This window comes from Macrobrachium nipponense, chromosome 33 (assembly GCF_015104395.2).
Source record: "Macrobrachium nipponense isolate FS-2020 chromosome 33, ASM1510439v2, whole genome shotgun sequence".
Classification (NCBI taxonomy): Eukaryota; Metazoa; Arthropoda; class Malacostraca; order Decapoda; family Palaemonidae; genus Macrobrachium; species Macrobrachium nipponense.
In genome coordinates this window covers 55,413,663-55,433,648 of record NC_087219.1, presented here as the reverse complement: position 1 = coordinate 55,433,648, position 19,986 = coordinate 55,413,663, and the positions used below count along the sequence as shown (strand labels likewise).

The 19,986-nt window shown below is 36.6% G+C and overlaps 1 protein-coding gene across 1 annotated transcript in view; it reads right to left on the bottom strand.

The window, feature by feature from the left end:
* Positions 1 to 8,858: 8,858 nt before the first annotated feature.
* LOC135202750 (degenerin-like protein del-10) overlaps positions 8,859 to 19,986 on the bottom strand; it is a 39,114-nt gene continuing 27,986 nt past the window's right edge. The window contains exons 5-9 of the mRNA XM_064232222.1: positions 18,855 to 18,945; positions 18,074 to 18,273; positions 16,408 to 16,537; positions 15,107 to 15,303; positions 8,859 to 9,842 (exon numbers count right to left, since the gene is read on the bottom strand). Coding sequence (XP_064088292.1) covers positions 9,684 to 9,842; positions 15,107 to 15,303; positions 16,408 to 16,537; positions 18,074 to 18,273; positions 18,855 to 18,945 — 777 coding nt within the window. The 3' untranslated portion in view covers positions 8,859 to 9,683. The remainder of the gene's footprint in view (positions 9,843 to 15,106; positions 15,304 to 16,407; positions 16,538 to 18,073; positions 18,274 to 18,854; positions 18,946 to 19,986) is intronic.

Here is a 19,986-nt window from a genome sequence, read left to right as displayed (position 1 = left end):
CCCGGAAGTTGTATTAGAAAAATTAGGCTAAGAGGGAAACGGTTGTTAGAACTACTTCTATGGAGGTCGCCGATTTTTACATTTAAGGATGCTCCGTAAAGGGGTAGCCCCATCAGTGCACCTCACACGGTGAACGGTAGACATTACTTAAGGTTCTTTGCAACGTTCCTTCGGCACCTAGCTGCAACCTGTTTCATTTCTCTTACTTGTACCTCCATTCATATTCTACCCTCTTCTAACAAGGTTTCATAGTGCAACTGCGAGGTTTTCCTCCTTTTGCCCTTTTTGAAACACCTCCCTCTCAATTTTCCGTCCAGCGCTGAGTGACCTCATAGGCCTAAAGGCATTAGGGTGCATCCCTCTGCAGGGGGATGCACCCCTCTAACGCTTTTCCAAGCCCTATTAAAACGCATATAAAGGATAGTGTTCACAAACCTTTCAAAAAATAAAAGAAAAGTGTCGTCAACGCATGACAACAACTTATCTCTTGCATACAACTCAGGATGAAAAGGAGTTAACAACCAATGTGGATACTCGTATGGAGCGCTGAATAGGTCTACCCAAGGTCTTTTAAATACACACCATTTGAAGGACCTTAGGTCTACCAATAAGTCGTTAACTTCCATTCAACCTGTTGGTGATGAGTTTGCGATAAACTACCGACATGAACGTGTGCTGACGACATGCTTTACGCCACTGTAGACGCATCCTCGCTGTTACTTAGTCACTTTTTCATACAGTTATGACTGAAGTTTTGTCTATTTCTGTAGGCTTTAAATTATAAACGAGGAGATGAACTTTTTGTTAAATAAACTTATTAAATCTGAATAAGTTACACAAGAAGCAATAAAAAAAAAGATGAAATGCGCCTAGCTAAAAGCACAATTAGGAAACAGTAACAGCTGGACATATTATTAGCGTAAGCATCCGAGTTAAGAACATGAATAACCAAACAGAGAGAAGACCTAACAGACTGATATTTATAATACCATCAAGGAAACTATGAAACTATGCGACCTTTCCAAGTATCAAAGGTCAAGAACATGACGGTCATTCGAATGAAATGATATAATTTGGAAGCTGTCCAGGGAGAAAGGGAGGGAGCGAGCAATTTGACGAGTTGTTTCCGTCTAGTCGACCCTTGCTCTATTTTGAGATCTTGTTTGCGTCTCGACAAAAAAGAAAGAAAAAATTCTTCTGCAAAGACGCTGTGTCCTTAGTCAAGGGCTTATGTCTTCTGCATTAGAACCACTTTCGCTAGGTATCTCCTCAGGGGGTATAAGGGACCGTAATGTTTGGGCCCCACCCTAGCTGTTTTAAATACGGTGCCAAAAGCTACTAAGCCTCTTCTCTTTTGGCACGATTGTGAGCATTCTCTCTCTCTCTCTCTCTCTCTCTCTCTCTCTCTCTCTCTCTCTCTCTCTCTCTCTCTCTTCTCTCTCTCTCTCTCTCTCTCTCTCTCTCCTGGACTTTGCTGTGTTTATTGAATTGAGCAGCTCTTGTGAATGCTCTCATGTAGAATAAGTATTGACCGGATTGTCAATTCCACGTACGAGTAGTGGGATTCTGCAAATTTCTGACTTGTACTCTCTCTCTCTCTCTTCTCTCTCTCTCTCTCTCTCTCTCTCTCTCGAGCACCAGCCGAGTATCTTGGTCTCGATTGAGTTTCCTATAAATACCTCTTCAAACCCGAGGGAATATCTTAGTAGTAATTAAACCTTTAATTTCAGTCCGGCTTGGAACTAAGAAGATTTCCAAACGAGTGTCTTTTTTTTTCGCGCAATCATTTGGGGCCTTTTTATAGTGATCAGGCCACTTTGAGTGTGCACTGCTTACGCCCTTTTTTCAGCCAGTATATTTCCTTTCCCGTAGGGGGGTTGTGGTGCCGTCAGTGCACCTTATGCGGTGCAATGTAGGCATTACTTAAGGTTCTTGCAGAGTTCCTTCGACCCCTAGCTGCAACTACTTTCCTTCCTTTTACTGTACCTCCGTTCATAGTCTCTTTCTTCCATCTTACTTTCCACCCTTTCCTAGCACTTGGTTCATAGTGCAACTGCGAGGCTTTCCTCCTGTTACACTTTTTAAACCTTTTACTGTCAATTTCCGTTTCAGCGCTGAATGGCCTTAGTTGCCCCAGTGCTTGGCATTGTGCCTAAGAAACTACTACTACATTTCCTTGCTCTTTATTTTTCCTCAGCAAACTCTCTCTCCTCCTGTTTCTTCCTGTTATACTTTTCAAACCTTTTACTGTCAATTTCCGTTTCAGCGCTGAATGGCCTTAGTTGCCCCAGTGCTTGGCATTGTGCCTAAGAACTACTACTACATTTCCTTGCTCTTTATTTTCCTCAACAACTCTCTCTGCTTTCCTTTGTCGCCTCTTGAACGTGGCGCCCTAAACTCGTAAACTAAACGGTATTGGAATGGAATATAATAATAAAAAAAAAAATAGACCAAAAGGCCAAGCGCTGGGACCTACCAGGTCATTCAGAGTTGAAAGGGAAATTGAGAGTAGAAAGGTGTTGATACGAAAGGTGAAACAGAAGGAAGACCTCGCTGTTGTACTATAAAAAAAATGGAAGACAGAGAATATGAATGGAGGTATAGTGAAAGGAATAAGAGGAGTTGCAGCTAGGCGAAGAAGGGACTCTGCAAAGAACCTTAAGCAATGCATACAGTGCACAGCATGAGGTGCACTGGCGGCACTTTTACCCCTTAACGAAGACAAACGGTATTACAGATGTCATTCCAACTTCAGTGAGTTGCTTTGATGCCAAAACAAATATTTCATTAATCTTTTAGAAAATCAAGCCATTCGTCGGTCAAGCGCCTCAGTGGCGTGCTCGGTATGGCGATGGCCTGCCACCTCGGAGGCCGCGAGTTCGATTCTCGAGCATTCCATTGAGGTGAGAGATGTGTATTTCTGGTGATAGAAGTTCACTCTCGACGTGGTTCGGAAGTCACGTAAAGCCGTTGGTCCCGTTGCTGAATAACCAAACAACTGGTTCCATGCACCATAAAAACGCCATACAAGCATTCGTCAGTCAGTTCTGAAAAGAGAAAAGTATTGGTTTCTTCGCTTTTGCTCTCTTGATGTGCACTTAGTTTGAGTCTGAAGCTTCGGTGTTCTGCTTTATTGACGATTTTTAGAGTTGAATATTGTTTTTCCTTGACTAGTCATAGTATCACTTTTTGAATTTGATTCACCCGATTCCAAAATTCAACTGATCAAAATCTGTAGTATATACTGTTGCATATCTTTTTTTCATTTAAACTGGTAGATTAAGTGCCACGAGAGCGACGGAATTAGCAATTCTATTAAAACAGAGTAATCATTGGAGCTTTAGTTTATTTGAATTAAAGTACAGATTTTTATCTTCCAGAATTCTATCTTTATGTCGGAACACTTTCAGAATTTTTCAGTCGGTAAAATAATCTGCTCATTATATCAGTTTTAATCTACATCATAATAATGATCCGGCCCAATTTTCCATATTAAACCTCCATAGATCACTTTCATTATTACCTTCAGAACTTCATGAGTATAATTATATGATAAGAATCATTAGATAAAAGAACCACTATTGTAATTCCTTTTTAAACTGCAAATGTGTCATATCACCTGCTAAATATGATCATTAAAAAGTCTCAATGTTTTCGTTATGGCATTGAGAAATGAGAGATTGTTACAGAGACTTGACGCAAAGGGAAATGAGAAAAAGAGAATTTGAACATCTAGTGCATTTGTTAAGAAGAGAGATTTTGGAGAATCAGTGCTTGGCAGAAAAAATCGAGAGCGAAAGGCAATAGGGTGATTGGTTACAAAGCAAACTCTTGGAATTGGCAGTCTACAGATTATTACTGTACCACTGCATTTGTTGAACCTGGTAGAGTGCTGTCATTTGAATGGGTTCAGATTTTGCAGTCCATTTCTAGCCTTTTTTTTCCTATAGTCAAACTTATCTTAACGGAATGATTGTTTTACATCACTTTCAGTTGCCTGTTTTCATTTTCAGACTTTTGCATGAGACTGATAATTGTGTAGACCTGCATGCCAAGCATTATTCAGTTTTAGGTGGCCCACGGTATTATCCTCGACATAACTAAAGTATCAATTAAGATAACCTTCAAATGTCAGGACTTTGTTCACTTTTCATTGTTAAATGCAACCCTAAGCTATTGAAATAGCTAATTTTTAGATTAAATTTCTCTAAAGTGGATTTTGATTCACCTTGATTTGTTAGGAGTTGCTAGTTACTTGAATGGCCACAGAGCTTAAAGTACCCTGCTCTGTCTTCAGTATCGATTTTGCGTGGAGCTAAGTTTATCTACCACATCTAAATCACGAACGTAGATAAATTTCAAATTCCTAAATCTTTGTCATTGCCGTGAACTATTGCTCTGATGTTGCACACAATAGTAGTATAATAATTAGATTAACGCTAAATAGATTTTGTAATACCCTACATATATCGACCTAGGAGTTTCAAGTACATACCACGATGTATGTAGAATATCTATCACAACTTTCAGCTACAGTAAGAAATTATCAGGATTGAAGGATAACCGGAGTCGCTTTAGGATATTGTCTTGATACGATATTTTACGTTCTAGTCTGATTAACGTAAGACAGTGGCATTAGATACCCATCCATCAATTGTATTTTTTTTTATGTTACCCTATACTAGTCTTGACGAGTTGACAAGGGGCATTGGCTTGATGTTAAAAAGAATTCAGAGAGAGAGAGAGAGAGAGAGAGAGAGAGAGAGAGAGAGAGAGAGAGAGAGAGAGAGAGAGAGCATTGGCATAGATGATAAATGTTCGTTGCAAATGACTGTTTTTTTATTTGTTTATTGTCTCAATGAAGGCTGTTACCGTCAGCATCCTCAGAAATATTTCTTTATATGACAAGTAGCACTTTCACACTGATTCCTTACTTGATAAATACCTCTCCCACTTTAGTCCCCGTAATATACGTCAAACTTCACTGGGCTTCAAAAAAATGTGTGGAAGTTCAAAACTCAGTCAAAATCTTTGAGAATAGGTATTGGGTACCCGAACAACTCCATCATTCAACTGTGCCCATCTTAATAGATTAATTGATATCTTACCGTGTGAGGTAACCATAATGACAATGTTTGCAACCTTGGTTCTGTGCCAAAGCTTCTGTACCCTTGCTTTCGCCATTTACGTACGTGTTTGCGAGTTTAATTGACTAACTCGATTCTCTAATTATCATGTTTATTTATTTATCTATGTATCGATATGTTTCGTTGCATAATTGGTATTGTTTACCTACTTTTCTTCATAAGGGTTTTCTGGGGTCGTTATCTAGGACTAATATTTTCATTGTCTTTATAATATGCACAGTCTCTTGTTCGTGTTTTAACGGGCATCCCCAACAGACCTGTACTAAACACGCTGCAAAGGTGGATATATACCGGGTTAAAACCCTAGGGTGTCACTAACTAAGAACGATCCCATAAGGGCATAATATTCTATGATAGCTTGCCATGCAGTCTCATGGCCTTTTCGAATTTCCTTTAAAAAGTATGTCCATAATGCATAATGAGAATAAGATGTTACATATTTTCGGTCTTTTCAGAGTTTCCAGAATCGTCAACTTCCCTCCTCTCCAGAATCGGGTCGGTTAAGTCTTGAAGGGTGAAGTTTTTTTATGCACGTGTGTTGGTCTCTCCACCATAAAAGACTTCAAGAGTTGCCCTGTCTCAGGTCAGTTCTTGGTTATTGTTGCTTCTATAGCCCGTGTATCACACAATGGTATATATTCACATAAAGTTCACGATAACATTGATTTCTTCAATATATCATGGAAATGCACTTAAAACACTGATACCGCTCTGAGGACCTTCAATTTATCTCAGTAAGACACTTTTATCAAGCATATACTACGTATACTTCTCTTGTAGTGAAATCAAGAAGTTCATTAAAGCATTAGTTCAAAGAAATGAGAAAATTTTCATAGAACTGAGAAAATCTGCTCTGCACTTGTGCCTAAATGGACTGATGTGTTTTGCAGTTTTTCCTTGCAGGTTTTGTGTCTTACAGTGACCTTCATCTTGAACATCAGACTCTACTTGCCTCAGTAGTCAAGTCTATGAACCCAGCTGAAGGAGAACCATGTAGTACGATGGCGGAGACTGGAGCACAATATCCATATTTCCAGAATAGTGTCAGCAACACAACATACCAAGCATTCACCTGAATTAATCTTATTTCTGCTCATAATCAAAAATATCTTTTCCAGGTTTTCAGATATGGAGAATAGGAATAGGTAGATCTACCACGTTCACCTTGTGCACGCTTGTGAGACAGAGAAAGTTTCAATTTGTTGAGAGCTAAAGGGAAAAGGGAACATAATAGGAGCCAAGGTAGATCTACCTCACCCAGACTGTTGTCAACTCCTTCCATGCTCTCTAATGAGCGTTTTTCTACCACCAGCAACACATCAACTAAGCATTCCGCTGCAGCCTTAACCTTCTTACCAAGGCTTTCTATAACTGCATCCACATTCTCCAACTGCTCTTTATTAAGGGCTTTCTTACTTTCACTTTCTCAAAATTTCAAGCTACATTAAAAGAATAGTAAACTTCCTGTTGCAGCAGCAACGGAAGTAGAAGTGGCGCGCTTACACCATAACGTTCTCGGGGGAAAAAAAACGTAATACGAGACCCAGAGACAGTTAGACTACCGTACTTCAAAGAGGTGAAAAAAATGCCATCTTTAATAGCCACTACAGGGAGGGAACATGGAAATAACAGCTACCACTCCTCAGCATATTGGAATTCAAGAATCACGAAAAGAAAATTGTTAGCATAGGCCGAGCTTCCATAACGGGCTCTTCTCAATTGACCCCTTCTTATGCATGAAATGAGGATAATTGGAGATTTTAAGGACAGGTGACAAGAGGCTAATGGCATGCACCCATATGAACCAAGAGGCATTCCATGGGAGCAAGACACAGCTACCCACACTTCCATTCCAGCTCTCCCCAACCACCCACCTCACTGGAACCCCTTTCAGTAGAACAGAGGGACTGGCACCTTATGATTAGCTTCCACATAAAAAAGCATTTTACAAGAACATGCTACATATGTGTTCAAGATGTTACCACAAGTTCAGTTATATTAAAAACCCTCAAGAGCGCTGGTAGTTGGTTGATTTAGCTGAAAGAGGTTTATTCCAGAGGCATGTTGTGGACTGAGGCTGGACTTTGGTCATCATAGACTCAAGTCACCAGCGCAACAAATCGCTACAAAACTAACTTCACTGACAACGAAATAATGCAGATAGCAATATTAACAATAATAATACTTATTATCTTTATTATTATCTCTGCTCTTTTATAGCATTGTTAGTGCCCTCACTGTATTGCTAAAATCATTATCAATACCATCACGACTTTTATCGCTCTTATCCACTAATCGCAAATTAATGTAGTTCTGTTAGATTGACAGTTTTCTGGAACTTTCTGTAACGTATAAATATATAGCTTTCAGGTAATTAAAAAAATGTCTCACAATTCTACGAACTTAATTTCGTTTTGCTTTTCAGAATTTGTTCTTCGTTTGGATAAAGCAGAACAATTTTCACGTTACCTTCCTACGTAAAAGAAGGTAAAGTTATCATAGTTATTTCTGGTGGATTTTTGTTTCTCATCTGATTTTGTTTAGCAATTATTATCTTTAATTACGTAGTTAATTAGAGGGTAAATTATTTAGTCAAAGTTTTTGACACAAATCCACCACTGGGATTTTGCTTGTTTTAATAATTTCAAGAATTATGGATCAGTAGAGGAAGACTTTAAAAGGCCTTGAAAAGAATGAAAAAAGGAATGCGTCATAGTTCGTTCCTTTGGCTATATACGTATATGTCTTTTTGTTTCAGTGCTATAGAAATCTATAAGGTAGATGCATTCATCAGTTATAATTCCCTTTTAGTGTTATTCCCAAGGTAAGATGAAATGAATATTAAACAATATTTGGGACTTGACACACACGCACACACATATATATATTGTATGTATGCATATATACGTATATATACATACATATATATGTATATGTGTGTGTTTGTGTCTGTAATGTAATACAAATTAAAAACTGACTTACTGAGTTTTTATTATTAACTTGGGCGTAGCCAATACAGAGTTATGCTAAATATAGCGATGAAAATTTGAATTTTATCTTATTTCTCAGCATATTATATATATATATATATATATTATATATATATATATATTATCATATATATATATTATATATATATATAATATATATGTATGTATATATATATATGTATCTATACATATATATATATATATATATATATATATATATATATATATATATATATATATATATATATATATATATATATATATATATATATATATATATATGTATGATGTATATATATATATATATATATATATATATATATATATATATATATATATATATATATATATATATATATATATATCATATATATATATATATATATATAATATATATATATCATATATATATATATATATATATATATATATATATATATATATATATATCATATATATATGAATATATACTTAAAAAAAATCACAGTAGATGCACGTGACTTCACTTAATAAGCGAATACCCCAAAAAATGATAGGCAGAAGTCCAAGCGCTTTCGTCTTTACTAAGACAATGTACGAAAGCACTTGGATTTCTGCTTATCATTTTCCTGTTGTATTCGATTATATGTATATACATATATAATATATATATATATATATATATATATATATATATATATATATATATATATATATATATATATATATATAATTTCAGTTTATGGTTTGCTATTCAGAACTAGACATGAACCCCATCAAAATAATCATAACACTTCGATAGTGTATACCGGAATACCGCGATCGTGTTAAGGCAATTAAAGCAGACTTCATTTCTTTTCCAGTTCCGAGAAAAATAATGTCACTCCTCTTTTCGAGGGTCGTTTGGTGAACAGGTCGACCATTTTTCACAGTTCTTATTTTATTTCCAAGCCTTCATGTATTTGAAATGGATCTCGTTTACGATGGTCATGCTCCATTCACTAGTGCAAAGTTCAGCTGATTTTTTTCCTTTGATTACTTGTTCGATTATGCATTTTCTGTCGTGCATATTTATAAATTTTTGGCACATTCTATTCCATTGTTGCATTCACTATGATGCATCTCAGCTAAGAATTGCTCCTGTTTTTCACATTATGCTGTTCACATTATATGTTTGAATGCAGATTAATTGTTTTCGTCTTATATTCTGTTTTACACCGTGGAGACTGAAGTGATAAATGGGAAAAAGACTATATTATCCAGTTACCATCACCTTGAATACAGGTTAATTGTTTTCGTCTTATCTTCTGTTTTACACTGTGGAGACTGAAGTGATAAATGGGGAAAAGATTATATTATTCAATTACCATCACCCTTTGGTTTATTATGGACTTCAACACATAATCCGGCGTAGGTAAACCTGCGCATGTATAGATACATGAAGCTAACTGCAATACACATGATGAATGGCAGCCTATACACCTGCACACCAGAGCTGATTTCCTTAATCGTTAAAATTGCTCTAAGTACAGCTCTTCCTTAGGTAGAGCAAACATCTCTCAAGCTGCTACCAACGTCTTATCAACTTCATCCAGCAGACTTCCATAATTTCGATGAAAGTGAGGACGGAGGCTCCGAGGAGGAGACCCAGTGTCCCGCCAATGTCGCATAGAAGAGCAATGGCGTCGTAGGCGATGTCCTCTGAGATTTCGTCAAAAGTTAAATCCTGTTGGGATTGAATGACAATGGATTAGGTGTTGGCGCATGATATTTGTCTCGTAATTTAACTGTCATTAGTTATCAAAATGTGCTTATATTCATTAAGAGTATATTTAAAAGGAGAGTAAGTAGCTAGTCACGTTCATCAGAATATATTGCCTATCTCTGGAAGCAAAAAAAAAAAAACGAATAGAATATTATTTGCAAAACACGGACAAAAAAAAAAAAAAAAAATAGATGAATCAGACACCTCTGGAGATGCTTAATAAGTAGAAGAAAGGGTTAGAAAAAGTAAGGCCACCGTGCATGGTGCTTTTAAGAGGAATTGCTGCCTCTCTTGCATCGGAAATCAACATCTGTATCACTGCTAAGAAAATGGAATTAAAGTTCTCACTCTATTCCTATTGGTGGGAGATCACGGCTTTTAAATCCAAATAGGGAGGTTGCAACTTTGAATATCATTTAGTAACACTGAGTCTAAATTGATTGATTTGTTAGTTCTTACTGGCGTGGCAACGACTGAGTCTAAATGTAACATAACAGGAGACATTCCAAAATATTCCAATAACTTTTTGTTTTTCCCTCTCTCAGTATGGCACCTTAAGGTGCGTCCACACGGTCGAACAATTTCTGACGGACAATGTTACCATATCATAGGCGAAGTAGGATGACGTCATAGGCGTTGAAACGATGGAAGTAGATCTGGCAACAAACAGTGGTACCAGATGAGGTTGTAGACCGCTGTTTTTACTCCGCTCACAAGGCAAAGACCGGCAGACAATTGTTAATTGGTAACAATGTTTGTCCGTCGGACATTGTTCGACCGTGTGGACGCACCTTAGATATGAGAATAGCTGTGTCTTTGGCCATAATATCTACACTTTTCAGTAGATTTCTTGATGCAGCATCGCATAGCGGGATAGTGCCATCAGTGGACCTCATGCGGTGCTCTGTAGGTATTACTTAAGGTTCTTAGCAGCGTGCCTTCAGCCCCTAGCTGCAACCGCTTTCATTCCTTTTACTGTACCTCCTTTCATATTCTCTTTCTTCACCTTACTTTCCACCCTCTCATAACACTTGATTCATTGTGCAACTGCGAGATTTCTTCCTGTTACACCTTTCAAACCTTTTACTGTCAATTTCCATTTCAGCGCTGAATGATCTCATAGGTTCCAGTGCTTGGGTTTTTGGCCTAAATTCTATATTCAACTCAACTCAACTCTTGGTGCAGCAACATTTGTTAACTCCTGAAGATCTTTTGTATAGAAGGAAGAGAAGCGCAAACGATGTTCCCCATTTAGTCATCTTTGATCAATCCGCAGTTAGATGCGGTCAGTGTTACCAACTGTGGCAGGGAATATTTGTCCCCATACATATTTACATACGCTACAAGAGGTCCCTAAGTTGCTGGTATTGATATCTATGATTTTTGTTTCCAGTGCTGTTTCAAGCGCCTGTAATGCAAAGTTTGACCTGTTTGGAAAAAACAAAAAACAAAACAGAAATCAATCTCAAGGACCTCTTAAAGCCCATGCATATGTGTGCTGGGATGGATATTGCTGCGACAGTTGGAAACACTGATCGCATCTGACTTTTGATTGTTCAGACATGACAAAATATGAAAAATCGTTTGTGGTTCTCTTGCTCCTGTACAAAAGTTTTTCAATTGCTTAGAATAGAACCAGAAATGAAACTGAAACAAGCACTAGACAAGGTAACAAAAAAGAAGCTTACTAGGATAGAAATGATGAATTCAAGAGAGCCGTTGGAAGAAGAGTGATAGAAACCAGAAAACAAAATTGTCCCCCAAAAGGAATAACCTCATCAAATGCTCTCTTGAAAACGGAAGAGGAAACTACCTTAATTGAAGATTCTCTAGTAAAAGATCAGGGGTTGAATTTTGTGGCCAAAAATAGAAATACGAGAAAAGATCATAATTACCCAGGTGCAGGAGTAAAGAAAGTAGCTGAGGCAGTGAAGAAAATCATACTGAAAAGTTGCTGCACCAAGAAATGTGCTGAAAATTGCAGATGTTTTGGCCAAAGAACAAGCTATACCGATATTTATAGCTGTCATTGCCAAGCCTAGATGGACGAAAGGAAAATATCATTAAGCCACAGTGGTGCTGTACTTAGACAGAGTTATGACAGCGACACACGGAAGACGACTGACGGACAGGGAGAAGTGGATATTGAACATATTCTACTTCCTCAAGCCCCACATCGTCCGTCAGAAGAAGCCCAAGATGCTGAGACTGCCAATGGTATGTATATTATAATGTTTGACTTAATTTTTTTTATTTGTTGAAAATATACAATATTTTACAGCACATGCAGAATTCTACTAAGGGAATTTACAACCTGGATTTTCAGAATGCAATATTTTTACATTCTCTCATACATGTTCCATCATTTTACAGTCTGCTCTGTTTACAGGCCGGTCACATTTTGTACCCTACAGCCCCACAACGGTGGGCGTGGTCACGACGTGAAGTTGACGTACATAGAACATTACACTATCGGCGTAAGTTCCAGGTAGACGTCCGACTTTCATTGCGCGTACATTTGCGGCGCAATTTACGGTGCTGGCTTTACGTCCGTTAACCCGTGTCCTGTTTACCAGCTGTTCAAGGTCATTTCACCGCGATGATGCCCACGATTCACATACGTGGGCATACGCCGTCGTGATACGTGAATGTGTGACCCCAGCATGACTCGGAAACATCTTGGCTGATTGCAAGACATTAAGTGTGAATGAAGTATTGTGGATACTTATATCGTAGCTGTTACCCAACAAGCAAATAAATTGAATTTTGCCAAAAGGGATTGAGACATCTTACATTCTCTGTGACTGGTAGACTTTTATTTTTTTTGTCATGGAATGATATGCTATCAAACTACCTGAAGGCGTAACAAGACCTTGGTTTTGGGCATACTTAGAAAAGTTAATGAGTTTTCCTCTCTGACTAAATTTTGCTGCAGCATTACGTTTAGCAGATTGGTTTCATGGTGGAATTTTTCCTGTTACCGCAATGATCTCGTTCCTATTCGTTTCCACAACTTTATCAACAGTCAAATGGAATAACCGTCTCACTGTTGTTGCCTCCAAGGAAAATTAAGGTTTTATTCCAACTGGACCTCTGTAATATATATCTATATATATATATATATATTATATATATATATATATATATATATATATATGTATATATATATATATTATATATATATATACATATAGCTATATATACATATATATATATATATATATATATATATATATATATATATATATATATATATAGTGTGTGTGTGTGTGTGTGTATGTGTGTATGTATGTATGTATGTATATATAGTATATATGATAGTGTGTGTGTGTGTGTGTGTGTGTGTATGTATGTATGTTATGTATATATATATATATATATATATATATATATATATATATACATACATACATACATACACTTTGTGCCTCTACCTATGGAAAAATCATTTTTTCATAATCATCAAAAGCAGATAATTGACCATTTCACTCATCTACAAAGAGAACATCGTATGCAGACATTGTTCCAGGCACTGTAACTGTCTTGCAGTCTGTAATTCTGCAGTAAGTATTTCACCACCAAGAGAAGCAGGGATTGACTGATTATGTTTGAAGGCATCCTGTATGCCATGCGGCCTATATCAACATGAGACGAATGGTTTGGAGAAGAGTGGGCACTGGGAAGTCATGGTTCTTGATATTGCAGATGTCTGACTCCGTCCTGCACTGGAAGAGGTCAATGATGTCAGACTTTTGATACATTTCTACTTTTCTTTCATTGGAATGCGTAAATGGTCTCATTTCGCCAACCTAGTGTTAGTGAGCAGCAATTTACAGCTTTATCGGTATATTGTTCTGGCATCTTGTCAGTGTACTATCTATGCCTTCACCTTTACCTACGCTATTAGGATTCAGTAACATTAGGCATATGCCCATTAGGTAAAGCATGTAGATTTTTTTCTTAATATATTGTCCCATAGCTAACATGATCGTGCTACCTGGATAAGCTTAGCGTTTGTCTCCGTTAATTTCCTGACCTCGGTCGACTTTTTGAGACTGCCCTGTGATTGAAAACTGATGGATGTTCCTTTTACTACCTTTTGCCATCCACACATGGTAAAAGTCTTTTACCTAGACAATTTATTCATTTAGTTCTAATTTTATGTATGGTATCCGGGTAAATAAGGCTCTTTCTACCTTGGTGCAGGTTTACTGCGCTGGTACAGTTAGTGCTTACTAGTCACAGTTCCACGGTTTCAATTAAACTTCTATTTATTTATTTATTTATTTTATTTTTTGTTGAGAGGTAGGGATAGGGATCCAAACTGGAATGGCAAATCGTCTAACAACTTTCTGTTAGCCGACTATGAACCCCCATGTAAATTTGAACAGAGAGAAAAAATATCTTCAGCCTGGCCTTGTGGTCCAAATATCATATCTTCTGTAATTATCATAGTTGAAACAAATTTGCATTAGTACGTGAATGTTAAAATTGTGTAGCGCTCCTAATTGTTGAATTTCAACATACGCTGTTATTCTCACATCAGCTTTATAAGTTAACCACTTATTTTTGCTCTTGAACCACCACTATTAATTGATTGTAGAGTTCATCGAGATGAACTGCCTTTATAGTTCTGTGGAACAAGTTGGACTGAAAAGGATTGAAACTTGAAGATGTCATTAAGATATGCCAATAAGAAAAAATGACCAGAGTTATTAAACGAATTTTGGTCATCCAGAGGCGGGATAAGAAAATTTGAAGCTCGTTTGAATTGGAGTTTCTACAAGGAAGGAAGGAGGAATATCTAAAAATATTAGGCTACTGGCGTACCATAAATCTTAGAAAGCATTGACTTGAGTAGCCTCGAAGCAAGAGAGCGTGTGTGCAAAACAAGCGAAAAGAGAATTGTATGAATGAGGTGATGAAGAATCTTTGTGTCTAAGATTTTTTTTTTTTTACTTTGAGCATGAATGCGGCAGGGAATATTTGATTATATTTTTCCTGGACGTGTGTGCGTTTGCGAGTATGTGTGCGTGTTTATTTATATATCAACTACAAACATCAATATGTACAGTATATGTAAAACAAAGTGCAGCCTATACGAAAAATAGGTATGCTTACAAGTGCAGTTATGTCAGCATATATTCGCATTTTACGTTTGACTGCATTTACTGCCTAAGTTTTCGGTCTCAATAATCTGGCTCATTTAGATCATCATACCATACCTGGAAGAACACCCGTAGTTTGGCCGTGGAGTCGTCAGTCACGGCTGCCTCTGCGTAAACGGAATAGATGTCTTCGTTACACTGCTTCATGCAGCCGCAGCTATGGTGTGACCAACGTCCAAAGAAGAGCAATTCCTTCTCCCATTTCTCACCGTTCTTATACTGTTCAGAGGAGTTGCAGAAGGCGCCGTCTATGTCTGGAAATATTAAGTTTCTGCGTTATGTTGTCATGCTTTCTAAACAAATGGAGAACGAGGATGACAATATCTGCTCTAGCAGCCAACAGGAGACTTGCAGATAAAATCAAGCCACTTTGCCAATGGGAAGACTACAAAATGTCAAAAGTTAACTGAATATAGCAATGAGCTGAACCGGAGAAGAGTACGGACAATCAGCAAGAAAAATATGACATGCATAAGAAATTATGTGCCCATGATATTTGTGGATGATATTAGTAGATAAAGAAGAGTAGAAACGGCAGTTAGGCATTGACAAAGCCTGAACAACTTATTCTTAAACCGAAGTCACAGAAGTAAGCAATGCAGATATTTGATGAAAGAGAAAAGAAGAATGAACGGCATTTACAAACAACAGATAAAAATGGCCTAATAGCTAGTGTGAAATTATGAGTCTAGTAACTAGGAAAGCAGCACGTGGAGAGTGCATATATAACAAGGAATCGGAAAGCATGGGCATGCTTGGCACCAAAATCAGAAAGTGTTGAATGTTAAAAAAGTGCTTGCGGAGTAATGGATGATGACCCAGTAGCCACGTTCTTTCGTGATATATCTCCTGGCACATCATCACTTAAACAGACGTGGCTGTCTCACGTGATTCAGTGTTTAGGTTAATAGTCACTCTAATTTACGATCTATGGATTATTTTAACATAATTAAGTTCTCAAACGTTATAGTAAGTACTTTCTTATTTCTATGTGACATTTACTTTTCGTGTGGACCGGTCAAGGAGTAGTGCTAAATTAAAACCAGCTAATCCTACGACGGTAAATTATTATTATTATTATTATTATTATTATTATTATTATTATTATTATTATTATTATTATTATTATTATTATTATTATTATTATTATTATTATTATTATTATTATTATTATTATTGCTGTTGTTGTTGTACTAGTAACTATGGCGTTAGTTTGCTCCTTTATTAGAGTTAGCCATAAAAATAATCATAGAAAATTAATATAGAAAAACGTAATTTCAAGGGATTCTAATTTATTTGAGGAAAAGTTATCTTAAGGCACCCAACAGATTTCAGGCTATGAACTTTCCATCACTCACCCTTCATATACGGCATGAGACAATTTGTATGGTTGTAGAGTGCCTTCAAGAAGCACACAGAGATACACTGCGATGAGGAGTAAGAGGCGTTTTTGACGCAAGGCCAACGTTGCGTAGGGATTGTCTTGAACTGTAAAAAGTGAAAACTAAAATTTAAAAGCATATATATATATATATATATATATATATATATATATATATATATATATATATATATATGTCGGAAATTTCCCATCAGACTGGGATGATCCTGCCCAAAGATGGTATCTATAGGACTATGGATAGCCTGGCCCTAAGGGCCCAATCAACAACATGTAAGTGAAGGTCCAACAAGATGAAGGTGGGTTTTATAACACTTTTATTACAAAACTAAAATTACGACTTACAACTTACAAATGAAATCAGCTCTGAAATAATGGGCTACGAGATCCCAGCAATACACGAAGACAATGGGGAAAATCTTACAAAAACACCTTGAAATTCTCTCAACGTCTGCCTCGAAAAGTTACAATTTCATATGAATCTTACTTCCGACTCAACAGGCTACATTTTAACTGAAGATCAACTAAGCCAACCCTCGGATGGCAAAAATACAAAACGATTAGAGGTGAACACTTCACGCCTAACCCTTTATACACAAAACACTCTTGGCTGAAAGACACGATGATAACACACCCTTCCTCTTTTAGTATCATATACATTTCCCCTCCTTAATTTAGAGGCACTGGCACATAAAATTATATCCATCTGCTTTCTCAACAGTCTTTTAGGGGTGAGGTTGTCAGTCCCACACCCTTTTTCTTGACCCCCTGGAAATACTGGTACCCATTTACAGTTCGGCAGACTTGTGAGTGATAGTCCGGAAGACATTACATATTCATAGACGACTCATTTGATCAAAAAGTTACACAACTTTATGAGAAAGCGTACTGAATTCTTGGGCAGTTAATACTTATATTACAAAGAGCGACTATATCTAAAATATTTCAAAGCGTTCAGTAATCAAATGAATGGCCATGATAAGTTCGAAGCTCTCAGTATGAAGAGTAAGCTTTATTTAGATTGGAATAATCGAAAATACTGTTTTTCATATATTTTATTGAATATCAACTTAACTTTGCCTTTGTGGTTATACCTTATTCATTTTTTTTCTTTAGAGCAACTAACTTCAGGTGACCCGAGTCCAAAGATCCACACTAGACCTTTTATTTCTTTTAACCCCATACCAAACTTATGGGCCAGTTTTGTTCTCAGTCCTATGTTGGAACTGGGCCAGCTTAAGGCATATCAACCAACCACCACCAGCGAGGCATTCTTATATGAATCGAGCGTAAAAAGTTCCATATTTTGTAATGTTTAAGGCAAATTTTGCAGTGCAATCTTTTAATAGGCAATTCCTAGTTAACATATTGTAATTTCCCTAACTAGTTATCAGTAAGCATTTAAATTTTGTAATACTACCCGAGTACCATATCAGCCCAGATGAATGACGTTGGTCTAGTAATCAATAAGGTGGAAAAGATATGCAAAATATATCATTCCTGGTAGCCTGTTGTGCTGTGTTTTGTAAGTTTTTTTCTTTTCTTTGCACAATAAATTGTTTTCTCTGTGGTTGTCACTAATCTGTTGCAGTGATTTACTGGAGAGAGAGAGAAATGGCACGTACCTCCCTCACGGTTACTCTTACGGACTTCTCCCAGCCTTCCTCCAGAGTCGTACCGTGCGTTCTGATGTCTATGATCGGATAATCTCTCGGATCGTGGATCAGGATTTTGAATCCGCTGTCGCCCTTGTAGCGATCCGTCTCTGGGTCGTGCAGCTTCAGGTACAGGTTGTTGAAAATACCAGAAATAGACACGGCCTCGTCTATCGTTGTGGGGGAGAAATAAGAGGCGATGACTCTTTTACATGGAAACGATTCGTGGATCTAGAGATATTTATGTTTAAGTTGAAATTTACTTCGTATGTTCAAATTTCATTTGTAATTCAGAGTGGCAAGGGATATATATGTATAGTGATGCCCAGAACTAATGCTAAATGACTGCATAGGAATTCATTCAGAATTCACTAACTGGCAACCTATGACATGCTCCCTACTTATCTGTTATTTCAATGCGAAAACACGATTATTGTTTTTGCATTGAAATAACAGATAAATGTGGAGCATGTTAGGTTGTCAATTAGTGAATTTTGAACGAAATCCTATGCAGTCATGTAGCATGAGTTCTAAGCATGACTGTTACATACTTGCATACATTTGATCTCTTTCTATGTAAATACACACACACATATATATAATGAAAACACATGTAACACCATACACGCGAGTAATGATAAAAATAATATTAACCTCAAGGTTATTAATAATAACAAGAATACTAGAATTAAACAGCAGCATAAAATTAATGCATCAACATTCTACTTAAGTAATTAGATGAAAAACTTACTGAGGCGATATTGATAACAAACTCCCAGAACAGTGTAAATGGTAGACCAAGTTCCCATCTCTTCACATTTTCGGCCTCGGCTGAAAAAGCACTGGGAAACATAGAAGTGAGATCGTCTTAGCATTACACACTCAGAATATCTTGGCCGTTAAGAACTAAATCTACCTTTTTTATAAAGATGAGTCATTATGTTTTTTCAGTTAATTGTTATCTTTGCCACATCATACTGAAACCAGGAAGACTACTTATAATGGTTACCATGGTTAATAAGACCATCCAATGGGTCATCATGAAAAATAAGATTACGTAAAATGGTTGCTGAAAATAAAGAAAAAATTAAAAAAACCGTGCTGGAGAAAGTTCTACAGAAAACACTTCATATATAAAGCGATTATCAGGTTTTTATAGAAAATAAGATCATATATGAAATGATTAACACAATGAATGAGAGTACATAACATGATGCCATAAACATCACAGCGCGTGATGCGGTTTCCATGAGAAATATAAATGATGAAGATACTGCTGTAGCGAATGAATGTTTAAATAGTGTCTATGCCAAACAATGCCTATCAAAATTGATATTATGTAAGCTAAAAATACTGAATATGGTTACTGGTACTATTCAGCAAACATGCAGGAATGCTGTGCCATTTATTAATACTAAAGAGGTAATGGAAAAATCTAGAAATGTACCATGTTAGTTTTAGGTCATCTTTTATTGTGTCTTGTTTTGCTTACTAAAACAGCCGAGACAGGCAGTTTGGCTGACTTTGCTCCAACAGAGATGGTATAAAGGAAAGTCACAAAAATGGTATATGATTTTTTTTTTTCAGCCTTTAAATCTCAGTATTTACTGAATCCAAGCGCGCTAGTGATTGGTTACGATAATATAAGTAAGTAGAATTTAAATAGATCAGTATAAACTGTTTTGTAAATTAAGTAATTTTCACCCTTCTTTAAAATATGAAGAGAGTTGTTGATTTAGTTAACATTATTTAAACGTATCATGAAAATACATGTAGACACAGAAACACAATTAAATACATACATGCATACATACATACATACACACACACACACACACACAACACACATATATATATATATATATATATATATATATATATAT